Source organism: Pelodiscus sinensis, chromosome 1 (genome assembly GCF_049634645.1).
Source record: "Pelodiscus sinensis isolate JC-2024 chromosome 1, ASM4963464v1, whole genome shotgun sequence".
NCBI classification, from domain to species: Eukaryota; Metazoa; Chordata; order Testudines; family Trionychidae; genus Pelodiscus; species Pelodiscus sinensis.
The window spans coordinates 138,212,433-138,225,073 of record NC_134711.1 but is presented as its reverse complement, the minus strand read 5'-3'; the positions used below and the strand labels follow the sequence as shown (position 1 = coordinate 138,225,073).

At 47.6% G+C, this 12,641-nt stretch overlaps 1 protein-coding gene and 1 long non-coding RNA gene across 4 annotated transcripts in view; one reads left to right on the top strand and one right to left on the bottom strand.

The window, feature by feature from the left end:
* The window catches only part of LOC112545979 (uncharacterized), a 19,610-nt gene extending 14,488 nt beyond the window's left edge, over positions 1-5,122 (bottom strand). Inside the window, exon 1 of the long non-coding RNA XR_003089569.2 lies at positions 4,994-5,122. This is a non-coding gene — a long non-coding RNA (uncharacterized LOC112545979). The remainder of the gene's footprint in view (positions 1-4,993) is intronic.
* LRRC23 (leucine rich repeat containing 23) lies at positions 2,700-12,641 on the top strand. Of its 3 annotated transcripts, none has more exons than XM_006124144.4 (8): positions 2,700-2,823; positions 3,185-3,307; positions 3,474-3,586; positions 4,950-5,203; positions 5,301-5,431; positions 11,036-11,172; positions 11,816-12,038; positions 12,306-12,639. In XM_006124144.4, the coding sequence occupies exons 2-8, from the start codon at positions 3,206-3,208 to the stop codon at positions 12,342-12,344; spliced, it is 999 nt and encodes a 332-aa protein (XP_006124206.1). In that variant the 5' UTR covers positions 2,700-2,823; positions 3,185-3,205; the 3' UTR covers positions 12,345-12,639. The 3 variants fall into 3 exon arrangements, with proteins under 3 accessions (XP_006124206.1, XP_014429581.1, XP_006124205.1); XM_006124143.4 differs by having other exon boundaries at positions 2,805-2,823; positions 3,182-3,307; positions 12,306-12,640; XM_014574095.3 differs by having other exon boundaries at positions 2,775-3,307; positions 5,046-5,203; positions 12,306-12,641.

The following is a 12,641-nucleotide window of genomic DNA, read 5'->3' as shown; positions in this document are numbered from 1 at the left end:
AAGGTGCATCTCGGGCAGGGATCAGAGCAAGATAAGACTCTGATCTGTTGGTCTCCTGCTCCTTCTCTTTTGCTCAGCACTGCCAGACGAAGAGTTGAGCAAAAGCCCATGAAGGTTCAAGATGATAAGGGAAAAAGTACATGGAATTTGTGCCAATCATTTGCTTCTTTATGGAGAACAGAGAGTCCTGAAAGGACTTTTTTGAGTGGGTGGGACTCTGCTTATTTCTTAACTGGAGAACTATCGGGAATGGCAAATCTCATCTTCCTTACTTTTTGCCAACCAGTGCCATAGAGGCCACAGATACATGGAATGGAAGTTCTCTGCACAGGTCATGGAGTGGTGTTGGGTTTTTAACAAAAAGAGGTTTTCTTTAAACAATTTGGTAGACATTTTATATTGTTAGATGATATACAAGGAAAGACCTTTCTCCTCTTAATCCAAACTCATAAGAATTCACATTCTCCAGTCCTTCATAGAGTCTTCCAGGAAGAACCAAGTAGACAAGACCTGAATTACTATTGTGAAAGTCAGGCTGGAAAAAAATTAAACTCAAACAAAACCCAATACCCACAAAACACAAACAAAACCCCCATCAGTGAAAAAGGGGAAGTGGTGAGGAAGAAAAAGCAACCCCCCTTTTTTTGTCCAGAACCAGTTTTCCAGATTATTTTTACCAATAGAAATGTAATGCAAGAGCATGTCTAATAAGGCATTTCCAGGATTTTCTGCAGGAGTTAGAGGGGATGAGGCAAAGCATGCGATAGATTACAAAGGGTCTGGAATGCCCTATGTAGAAATCCCCTGATGACATGAGAATAATGACTGTGGGTAATTGGAGAATTAGTGAGATGAGTCCCTTCAATTCCTGGTATAGAGCCAGTCTGGCAAAGTCAGAGAGAAGTGACTCCAGGCAGGTTTGTTCCCTATGGATGCTCCAGGAGTTTGCCCAAGAGATGGAGAAGCTCCATTAAATATCATCTAATCCATTTCCCCCATAGGACACAAAGTCAGGGAGACAGCCTGGGATCAGTGAGGTTGATTTCTGAGCCAGCAAGGTAAGATGGTGGTTGAAAGAGTGTGAAAAGAGGAAAGACAAAGTTAGGGACAGTAACTAGTGTAGCAGAAGAGTAGGAAGGGGTGGCTGTTTGAGATTGGGGAAGAGGAGCAGGCTTGCATTAAGAGAGGAGGTACCAGAAAAGAGAAATTAAGGAGGGAGGGGACCATGATAATGGAGGCAAAGGAAGTGAGCTTAGGACTGGGCAAATTAAACAGGCAGAGAACTTAAATGGGGAGAGCCCTCAAGGAACCATGAGTCTGGAACAGTGGAACAAAGAAACTGTGGGGCAAAGAGAAGGGGAATGTGGCAGATCTTGTTGACCAGCAAAGTCAAGTGATCCTGTGCAAAGTGGTAGCAGGAGCAAACTGGGTATATGTTAGGGGTGACCAGAGGTTCTGATTTTACAAGGACAGTCCCAATATTTGAGTGCTTGGCTTATCTAGGCACCTCTTACCCCCCTATTCCCTGTCCCGATGTTTCACACATGGGATGTGTCTACATTGCATGCTTCTTGTGCAAGAACAGCTGTTCTTGTGCAAAAACTTGCCAGCTGTCTACATTGCACACGTGTTCTTGCGCAAGTAAATTTACAGTATAGCGGCGGAAAACAGGGCTTCTTCCGGAAAAGTTATTTCTCTCCTGAGGAGGAATAAGCCCTCTTGTGCAAAAGCTCTTCCAAAAGAGGGCAGTGTAGACAGGCAACAAACATTTCTTGCACAAGAAGCCCTGATGGCTAAAATGGCATCAGAGCTTTCTTGTGCAAGAGAACGTCCACACTGCCATGGACACTCTTGCACAAAAGCACATGGCACTGTGGATTTGCTCTTGTGGAAGATCTTTCACCCAAGAACTCTTTCGCAAAACAGTTCTTGCACAAGAAGCCTGTAGTGTAGACGTAGCCTTGCTCTCTGGTCACGGTGCAATTCTTAGGTGACATGAGCTAGGGGTTTAGAGGCACATTGAATCAGCCTGATCTCAATGGGCAGAATGGGAGAGTCACAGCTTCTGTAAGAGGAATGTTAGGCCGTGACATACAAGTGTACATTAGCAATCGTGGGACCAGCACCTCGAATGTGGGGACTAGCTACACTCTGGCGGTGGCTGGCCAGCCACTGACACCCAGCAAGGCTGAACCTGACCGTTTCTCAGTGTGGGTTCAAAACAGCGGCGCTGGCACAATCTGTACGGTGGTGGGAGCAGAGAGCCACTGAACCCAGCTGCAGAGACGGTGCAGGGTGGAAGCGCCTCACGCAGGGCTGCAGCTGCACCGCTAGTGCCAGCACGCGCGGTTCCACATGGCCCGGGCGCCAGGGCAAAGCGTAACTGACAGGCACCGACAACGTCACTGCAGGGGCCTACGGGCGCAGCCACACCCACTCCGCGCCTCTCACCCGCAGAACAGCCCATGCGCCTGCGCCGAACAGTGACCGCCTGCCGCGCTGCCTTTGCAGCGCAATGATGTCATAATAGCGCCCATTGGCCCCTCCCCTCCGCGGCGCGTTCTCAAAGGACCCCTCCTTTCATGCAAATCACGCACCGCCTGCTCCTATCAAGCGGCTGCAAACAAGCTTCCGAGTCTCTCCCCAGTCTGGCTCCTGCCAGTTTCCTAAGAACTCTGCCTACTGGGACTTGTCAGTCACCAAGTGTTGCCATGGCAGCAGAACCTAGCAACAGTTCCCACCCATTCATCTTCGGGGTTTCCATAGCAGCAGTAAACAACCCCCCCTTCAGGCTGCAGGCTCGTGGAGCAGCTCAGAGCTGGGGTCAGTCCCCCCCCCCGTGGAGATTGGGGGGCAGGTTTGGGGCCCTGGTGCCAGCCCAGGCCCAGGCGCTGGGCCCTTGCTGGCACTGGGTGGCGAATGGGACACGGGGCTTCTCCCCTAGGCACCGAGCCCCTCTGGCCCCCGCTGGCAGAGGTCTCCCAGGCCTCTGCGTGCAGCCAGGTGCTGGGTCCTCAGCCGGACAGGGCTGTGCCTCAGCGTGCAGACACTGAGCTCCGCCAAGGGGCCGTCGGCGCAGGCCGCACTGCAGCCAGAGGTACGGCGGGAGGGCAGGGATCTCCTCGCTGCTGACACACTGGGACTGTCCGGCCTCTCTGGCCAGAATTACGTTCTCTCCTAGCAGGGCTTTTTCTAGTCCGGGAAGATGTCGAATGAGGAGTTTGAGGACGACTACAATGCCAACGAACCGGAAAAGGAGGGGGAGGAGGGGGAGGAAGAGAAGGAGCCAACAGAGGAGGAGGAGGAGGTAAGGAAGGCTGACCTGGAAAGGAGCCTGAGCATGAAGGGAGGGAATGTGTAGGGGGTCATGGATGTTAGGGGTGAGCTGAGAGTCTGACCCTGCCTTATTTTCTGTGATGTTTTCTCTACTGACTGTTTGTTTCTGTCTCTTTCCTTTGCTCATCCTCTCTCAGAGCTTGACTCCCCGCCTTCTGACAGAGGAGATAATGAAGGAAGGCCTCTCCCTCTTGTGTAAAACAGGCAACGGCTTGGCTCATGCCTATGTGAAACTAGAGGCAAAGGAAAAGTGAGTGTGGAAACATTCACAGTCAAATCCTCCTCCCCAACCACTGGCAGCAGGACAGAAGCCAACACCTTTCCTGAAGCACCCTTTTTAGGAAGATGTGGGGCAGCCAGGGGAGAAATTCTGGAATAATGTTTAATGGAGGAATGGATTGCAGTACCTACTAGCGAGGGCTTATTTCTGTTTGGGCTATCATGATTAGTGGGGCATCCCACTCAATATCCTGCACAGATCATACCTTGGATTACCTCTGACTGTATTCTGGGATGATCCAAAGGGAAATGGGCTTTGGGACTGTCACTTTGTTAGTGGCCCTCCTTCCTCCCTGTGTTTGCTTCCCCCCCCCCCCCCCAATATCCACATAGGCCTCTTGCTGCTCTTCCAAGTCAAATTTGGCATCAGGAAATGACTGGCCAACTGGAGATCAGCTTGTTGGGTCATTAAAGCATTTCTGTGGCCCTGTCTGTCTGGTTGGGCTCCCAGATTGCAGCTGATAGGACATGATGGTGGAGACCTTCCCACAGTTAGCCAGCTCTGACTAGTAGAGTGAGGCTGATGCTCAGATACATTATTGAGAACACCAGTATTATATCCAGATGGGCATGGTGACTGGGTAGACAGGACAGGTGGATAGTTAGTTGGATGCTCCACGAAACGCTCTCAGCAGCTCTTTCCTGATGTGTAGTAGGGAGGCTGACAGCACCCCCCACCCCCAGAGCTATGCTCTTTGCGTTGACTCTTGGGGCTATTCAAGTGACTGTCACCACCCCAAAATCAGCAGCCAACTCAAGTGTCTCCCTTCCTCACCCACCAGTTGCTGCTAACCATGGACCCATATATGTCATGGGGAAAACACTCTTGCAAGTTTTTGGAACTCATATCCCTGTGAACTTAATCCCACGTTGGCAGACACTCAGGGGGTTTGTGGAAGTTGGCACCCAGGGCACTGCCCTGCTTGCCTGCCTCCAGGACCAGCCCTGTCACTAATTGTGTATTCCAACCTCCTGGCACTGCAGCCTGGTCCTTCCCAGTCTCTCTCTTTCCCCCACCCAGCCCTCAATGCTAGGACCACTATTTGATGGACTTATTTCTTCATAGCTTCTATGGTTTCCTCCCCTTAGTTTCTGCCCCCTCTTGACAGCTCCTTTTTCAGCTGGGAAGGGACTCCAAGTAGGGGTCCCTCGGGGCTTTGTTTCAAACCCCTTGGCTCACTCCACAGTCTGCCTTCTCCCTCCTCCATCATACCCAGAGAAACTTCTCAAGATCAGATATAGGTAAGCTGCAGAGGAGTGGAGACCAGCTCTCGGAGAAAAGAGAAAGGAGGAAGAAAATTGGATGTTTGTCTTACATCCTCATCCTATGGCAGGGATCTGACAGATATCAGCCTTCTCCAGAACTACATTCACTTACGTTATGTGGATTTGTCAGAGAACCTGCTGCGAGATCTGTCTCCTCTGGGCAGCCTCATCCACCTGCTGTGGCTGAAGGTGGATGGGAATCGGCTGACCAGTCCCTGCCTGCCAGAGCTGCCCTACCTGCAGATTGCCAGTTTTGCTCACAATCGTATCAAGGACACAGAGGGCATTACCCACCCACGTCTGGGCAGCCTCAGCCTTAAAGGTGGGTGTGTACCAGCCCTCACCACAAAGTGTTCCTTACTGTGTGCTGGAAATGGGACACTGGAGGAATTAACCCTTTTGTTTCTCCTGTCACTCAGGGAATGAAATCCAAGTGATATCAGGTCTGGATCCAGGGAAACTGACAGACCTGCACACGCTGGAGTTGCGAGGAAACAGGCTAGAGACCACAGCAGGGCTGCACCTGCCAAAGCTCAAGAATCTTTACCTGGTAAAAGCTCCTCACCAGGGCACTATGCTGCAGAGAGTGGTGTGGAGATTCTGTTGGGTTGTCCATGTGTGAGTGTGGTGGTAGGCCAGCACTGTGCAGCCTTGTTAGACTGAGAGATTTACATGCTCCGAAAGGTCAGGGGGACACAATCAATTCTTTGGGGGAGATGCTGGGACCTATTGTGTTCCCATCATGCTCAGTCAGTGCAAAGTGAGCAGAAACCTCCTGCAAGTTCCCTGCAAAGAACTGATGACCTATTAAACCTCAGCTCGTCCCTTTTAACCCATTCCCTGTGCTTCCCTGGGGAGAATAGCATCCTGTGCCAAGTGCTCTCCTAGGCTCTGGTGAAGCAAATCAGGCTTCAATCCTGCTACACTCTCTGAGGTTCCCAAAGCCCAGCAGGCAATACAGAACAGCTAGAGCTACTCTCTTCTCTCTATGATGCAGCAGACAGTCTGCTGGGGAGCTGCTGAGCAACAGCAGCCGATAAAGCACTGCAGGCACTCAGAGCTCTCCCAACTGGACCTGCTCCTGCAGGAACAGGGCATGTGACTCTCTCTCTAGCAACCCACTTTTGACCCTGTTACTCCCAGCCCTGTTTTTCATTAATTGTCCCCCCATTATTACCTGAGATCTGGGTCTGGCAGCTCCTTCCCTTAGGTTGGGGAAAGGGACCTTTAGATGTGGGTGAGCTTGTGCCCACTCACATCTAGATTCTCAGTTGGTGTAGGGGATGTGACTCCCTCTGGGTCCCTGCTTTTGACCCTATGACCTGCACTCCCATCCCTTTATTTTTCCTTTGTCATCTCCAGAATTATTGGAGCTTTGGGTCCAATAGGTCCTCTCTTAGGCTGGGGTGGGGGACTTTATATGTGAGCAGACTTGCACACACCCATCTCTTGATCCTTAATAGGTGCAGGCTGTGTGGTGTGAGGCAGGTAGGGAAATAGTGCCATCTTCCTCCTCCCTGACAAGGCTTATTCCAACCCCAGTTTTGAAAGTGTTGGGCAAGTTTCCCTTGAAAATGCGGGCTGATAGGTCAGAGAAGAAACTTGTCAGCATCTGAAAGGACTGCATCTTGGAACAGCTTGAGCTAAAGCAGCCAAAAGGAAAAGCTAGTCTCAACTTAGCCTTGTTTCATGAGAGTTAAGGGATCTGCCAAAAGAGGAGGCTTTACTGCCATTTGGGCCCCTCTAGACTGGGCCAAATGACAGAAAAGTGTCTTCTGCAAAAGCAATCGGAAAAAGCTATGCAAATTGCAGAGTGCAACTCTGCAATTTGGGTAGCTTTTTCCGATAAAGCCCCGTAGTCTAGACCTAGCCTCAGTGACACATACTAACCACTCAGTGATAGTGACTACAGTATAATTAGATTCAACATCCACTGGGCAAATAGGAAAACAAAAAGTGACACTGACCCTAAGCTTTACAAAGGGCGATTTCATTAAAATCAGATTAGTCAAAAGGATCCTAAGTTAAAAGAAGTAAAGTCCATAGATTTGCCAAGGATGCTACATAAGAAAACAGTTTATTATGAACTGGGGAACCTTTTAGGAAAGGAGGAGCCTATACTGGAAGAATGGTTTCTACCTAAAACAAAAAGGAACCAGATTGCTGGCATGTACAATTAAAAAGGTTGAGAGAATTTTGTGAATTAAGGGCTGGGAGAAAGTCGACAGGGCTAGAAGAATACATGGTTTGGGTGGAAACACCCTTTACCGATGAGTTTATAGAAGGGCATTCTATATCCTTGTAAACAAGATGGCTGTGTCTACACTGGCATGAATTTCCGGAAATGCTTAAAACAGAATAGTTTTCGTTATAAGTATTTCCGGAAAAAGAGCGTCTACATTGGCAGGCTGCTTTTCCGTAAAAGCCCTTTTTCCGGAAAAGCATCTGTGGCCAATGTAGACGCGCTTTTCCGGAAAAGAGCCCCAATCGTCATTTTCGCAATCGGGGCTTTTTTCCGGAAAAAGACTACTGGGCTGTCTACACTGGCCCTTTTCCGGAACAGTGTTCTGGAATAAGGACTTATGCCCGAGCGGGAGCAGCATAGCTTTTCCGGAATAGCAGCTGATTTTGTACAGTAGAGCATTGTTGCTTTTCCGGAAATTCAAGGGCCAGTGTAGACAGCTCGCAGCTTATTCCGGAAAAGCGGCTGATTTTCTGGAATAAGTGGCCCAGTGTAGACACAGCCGATAGGGGCTAGTGAGGAATAGTCAAATGCAAAAGAAGGCAAACAACTAAATATTGACAGAATGAACGTGAACTAAGATAGTGAACTAGAGTGCCAGTTATAAATGAGGACATTGATATAATAGCATCACAGAAACGTGATGGTATGAAGAAAATCATTTGGACACAATAATACCAGGGTACAAAATACATAGGAATGACAAAGTAGGTTGTGCTGGTGGGGAAGTGGCACTAGATGTTAAAGCAAGCATAGAGCTAAATAAAGTAAAAATTTTATATGAATCAAATTGTATTATAAAATCTCAAGAGAAAATCCATGCTTGATTAATAAGAAGAATACAGCCGTACAAATATAGTACTGATCACCTGACTAAAAGGATGAGGATGATTATGAAATACTCAGAGAGATTAGAGATGTTACAAACGCAGAAAATGTAGTCAGACCGAGGACTTTCAACTATCCCTATACTGACTGAGCATATATCAGGATGGGACGCAGAGGTAACATTTCTAGATATAATTAATTTCTGCTTATTGGGAGGAGCTAGTCCTGGAAAAGGGGAAGGCAATTCTTGATTTAGTTCTAAGTGGAGTACAGGATCTGGTCTGAGAGGTGAATATAGTTGAACAACTTCATAGTAGTGACCATAACATAATGAAGTTTCACATCCTTGTAGGGGAAAAATGACAAAGAAGGCTACACAGCAGCATTTAATTTCAAAAAGGGAAACTATACAAAAATGCAGAAGCCAGTTAAACAGATACTAAAAGATACTGTCACAAGGGTGAAACTATTGCAAATGTCATGGAAATTAGATGAAAACACCATAATAGAGGCTCAAACGAAATGTATAACAAATAACAAAATAGAGAATAACAAAAAAACCACCTTGGCTAAACAGCAAAATATAAGAGGTGGTTAGAGGAAAAAAATCATCCTTACAAACTGAAAATAAAGCCCTCTGAGGAAAATAGAAAGGAGCATGGCCCAAAAAAATAAGTTGAAGTGCAACAAGTTAGACACAAAAACTAACAGAAAAAAAAGGATATCAGAAGCAGGGAGCCTGCTGAACAATCAGTGGGATCACTGCCTGATCAACACGCTAAAGAGCACTCAAGGAAGACAAGGCTATTGCAAAGAAGCTGAATTAATTCTTTCATTAATTCTTCATATCATTCTTCACTGCAGAGGTTGTGGAGGAGAGCTCCCCACCCCACCATTCTTTTTGGGAGATCAGTCTGAGGACCCGTCCATGATTGAAATGTCAGTTGGGTTTTGCAACAAACTGATACATTAAATAGCAGTAAGTCCTTGGGCCCAGATGGTTACACCCAAGAGTTCTAAAGGAGCTCAAGAATGAAGTGGTTGAGTTACTAGCAATGATATACAATTTTTAAAATGAGACACTGCTCCAGAAGATCGGACAGTAGCAAATGCTGTACCTAAAATATTCAAGGGGTGATGCAGGGAATTACATCCCAGTGAGCTTTATCTCTGTGTCTGGCAAATTGGGTGCAATTATAATGAAAAAGGATGCTAATAAAATACCTAGTAGATCATAAGCTGATCATAAGCAGCATGTATTCAGCAAATGAAACTTGTGTCTCGCTAATCTCAAAGCAGAGCTTCCACTGATTCAGTTGCAGATATGAGCACTCACAACTTCAGCAGAATCCCAATTCTCCAGGGCAGCTTTAACCATGAAACAGATCCTCCTTTCTCTTCCTACAACCCCCTGCTTCCTTCACTACATGCCTTCTAACTTCTGTAACAAACAAGGTAAAGGTCCTTCAGAAAACAGCATCCTTTCCTACACAGCTCTGATTTACTCCCTGAGCACTGTCCATCCAGTGCATGAACTGAAGCAAGTGTACTGTGATCATGTTAATTGTATCATAATGGCTATGTCTACACTGGCATGATTTTCCAGAAATGCTTTTAACAGAAAAGTTTTCCGTTAAAAGCATTTTCGGAAAAGCGCGTCTAGATTGGCAGGATGCTTTTCCGGAAAAGCACTTTTTCCGGAAAAGCATCTGTGGCCAATCTAGATGCTCTTTTCCGCAAAAAAGCCCCGATCGTCATTTTTGCGATCGGGGCTTTTTTGCGGAAAACACTACTGTGCTGTCTATACTGGCCCTTTTCTGGAACAGTTTTCTGGGAAAAGATTTTTGCCCGAACAGGAGCAGCATAGTTTTTCCGGAAAAGCACTGATGATTTTACATTAGATCGTCAGTGCTTTTCCGGAAATTCAAGCGGCCAGTGTAGACAGCTGGCAAGTTTTTCCGGAAAAGCGGCTGATTTTCCGGAATAACTTGCCAGTGTAGACACAGCCAATATGTATACATAAGTGGGCTGAATTAAATTTGCACAGGTTGTTTTAATTCTGGCATTTTAAAACTTTTGATTGCAACCTTAATAATGTTCTTTTAGCGTGGGGTGTCATTAGCAAAGTTGGATTCACTGCACAGACCTCTGCCACTTAGGTAACAGGATAACTGATAGCAGTATAGATTGCCATTCTCTATGTGGACCAGCAGTAGAAGTATTTCACACATTGGTGGAGATTATTGTAAAGAACAGACAGTAGATGAATGCTTTGTTGGGGAAGAGTCAACATAGCTTTTGTAAAGTCACATCATGCCTCACCAATCTACTAGAATTCTTTGAGGGGCCAACAAATATATGGACAAGGGTGATCCACTGCACACAGTGTACTTGGACTTTGAGAAAGCCTTTAGCAAAGACTCTTAAGCAAAGTAAGCTGTCATGGGACCAGAGAAAGTCCTCTCATGGATTGGCAACTAGTTAAAAGGCAGGAAACAAAGGGTAGGAATAAATGAGAGTCAGTTTTCAGAATGGAGAGAGGCAAATAGAGGTAGTGATTTGTTGCTTTGTCACCCAGTTTTGTGAGATCCCTTTGCAACTTTTCTAGACAGCTTTGATCTTAAATTTTGTATAATCTGCAAATTACACCACACCCCTTTTCCCAGAGCATTTATGAAGATGTGGAAAACACTGGTCCCAGATCTGATCTGGTAACCACTAGCTACCTCTCTCCATTCTGAAAATTGACTCATTTATTCCTACCCTTTGTTTGGGCAAAGGGTGTTAACCATTGTAGACAAATCCCAAATCAGATTATTTTATTCTCCATCCCTACAGTTTATCCTGCAGCTTTTATTGGAAACAAGATACCACTGACCCTCCTATCCTGTATCATTGCACAGCTCCGTTGTGGGGTTCTTACAGTTGCGGTGCCCCGCCCCAGTGAACAGTGCATTGGGGTGATGAGTGTGTGGGAAGTGAAATTAATCTTACCAATATAACATTATTCTGATTCTCTCTTCCCTTTCCCCAACTTCCTTTCTTCTCCAACTCCAACTGCCTCTCTCGCTCACTGGTGCTCAGGCCCAAAACTCCATTACCCGGCTCGAGGGCCTGGAGGATCTGGTGCAGCTCACGACCCTGCATCTACGTGACAACAGGATCGAGACCCTGGATGGCTTCTCTAAGAGAATGAAGTGCCTGCAGTACCTCAATCTGCGGTGGGTGCTTCCCTGATGAGGTACCACTCTGGAGTGCTGGCAACTCTCTGCGGGCAAAGGGGCCGCTCTCCCCAAGGCATGTTAAGCTGGCTGCTTTGGGAACACCATTTTTCACCAGCAGGTGGGGAAGGGTTGGTCTTCCCAGCCCACTGGTCTCTCTGGGCCAGGCCCTAGCTACTGTAGTGGGCCCCTGTGCTCTGATTCCTCAACCACTTTGGGATGGCACTCTTTTCCACTGTGTCCTGGGAGTGATTGGCCCGTCCACATCCATCTCAGAAACCCCTGCTGCAATGTGTACCCTTTGCTACGACCTTCCTTGGTCCCCCTGCCCTTTGCGTAGCCTGTTGATGACTGCAGACACCCTTTCCTCCTAGGTATTTGCTGTACAGGGGAGACGCTGACAGTGGCTGATCCAAAGGGCTGTCTGTGCACAGAGGAGACACCTAAGGAAACCCAGAGAGGTTTTCTTTTTGTCTCTCTCAGTTTGGGGAGCCCGCAGCTATCAGTCCCAAGTACTCAGGACTGACTGCTTGCTGATGAGTCCCTTTCAGTGGTTCCTGTCATGTCTGTTCAGTTAGGTGATTGTTTTGGCTGAGAGATCTCAGTGAATAGGGTTTTTCTGTCTTCCTGTCTTGCTCTGCAGGGGGAATGTGGTTCTGAACCTTCAAGAGATGGCAAAGCTGCAGGTGCTGCCCATGCTGCGGGCGCTGGTGCTAATGGACAATCCCTGTTTTGATGAAGGGGGATACCGGATGGAGGCTCTGGTGCTGCTTCCCCGTCTGGAGCGTCTCGACAAGGATTTCTATGAGGAAGATGAGCGGACAGAGGCTGATGACATACGGCGGAGACGTCAAGATGAGGAACAGGTAAGAGCAGGGGAAGAGAGAGGAAGATACTGGGAAAGGAGAAGGACTAGTCATTCTCAGTCTCAGTGAAAGCCTAAAATCCCAGGTGAGTGCTCCTCTGGATCATGTTTGATCATACAAAATGGCCTGAGACATGGGACCTGTTAGTTAATGAAAGGGTCAGCACTGAGAAAACAGAGTAGTTATAACGCTCCCTTCTCCACAAGAAGGGAAGAAAGCACTGTCTGGACCTATCCTTGTTAACCTCTCCCTTTTCTTTTCCCTCAGGAAATGGAAGAATCTGTCCTGGGGGAAATGACAGAGTGACCTGCCAGCTGCCCCTAAAGTCCGTCAGGACTTCGTGGGGCAGGAGTCGGTGGGCTAGGGAGCAGGTGCAGTGTTCTATGGATATATGTATTTGGCTCTGAGAGACCCTTCCTCTGCCCCACAGTCACTGTCTCCTGGGAGAGGTTGGCATCAGACACGCACTTGTGCTGCCCAGGGAAATGCCATTCTGTTGCAGTCGGTGCAGCTGGCTTTGCTCCTCAGAGGCCCACAAAGGAGGGGGCAGTTAGTTTGAATTGTCAGTTTGAATTGTGCAGTCTGAAGCTCCTGCAATATTTT

Excerpts from the sequence above, each read along its gene's own strand:
- LRRC23 (XM_006124143.4), top strand. The coding sequence starts at position 3,206 with ATGTCGAATGAGGAGTTTGAGGACGACTACAATGCCAACGAACCGGAA. Across the intron at positions 3,308-3,473 it reads CAACAGAGGAGGAGGAGGAG|AGCTTGACTCCCCGCCTTCT; the intron begins GTAAGGAAGGCT and ends ATCCTCTCTCAG. Across the intron at positions 11,173-11,815 it reads CTGCAGTACCTCAATCTGCG|GGGGAATGTGGTTCTGAACC; the intron begins GTGGGTGCTTCC and ends CTTGCTCTGCAG.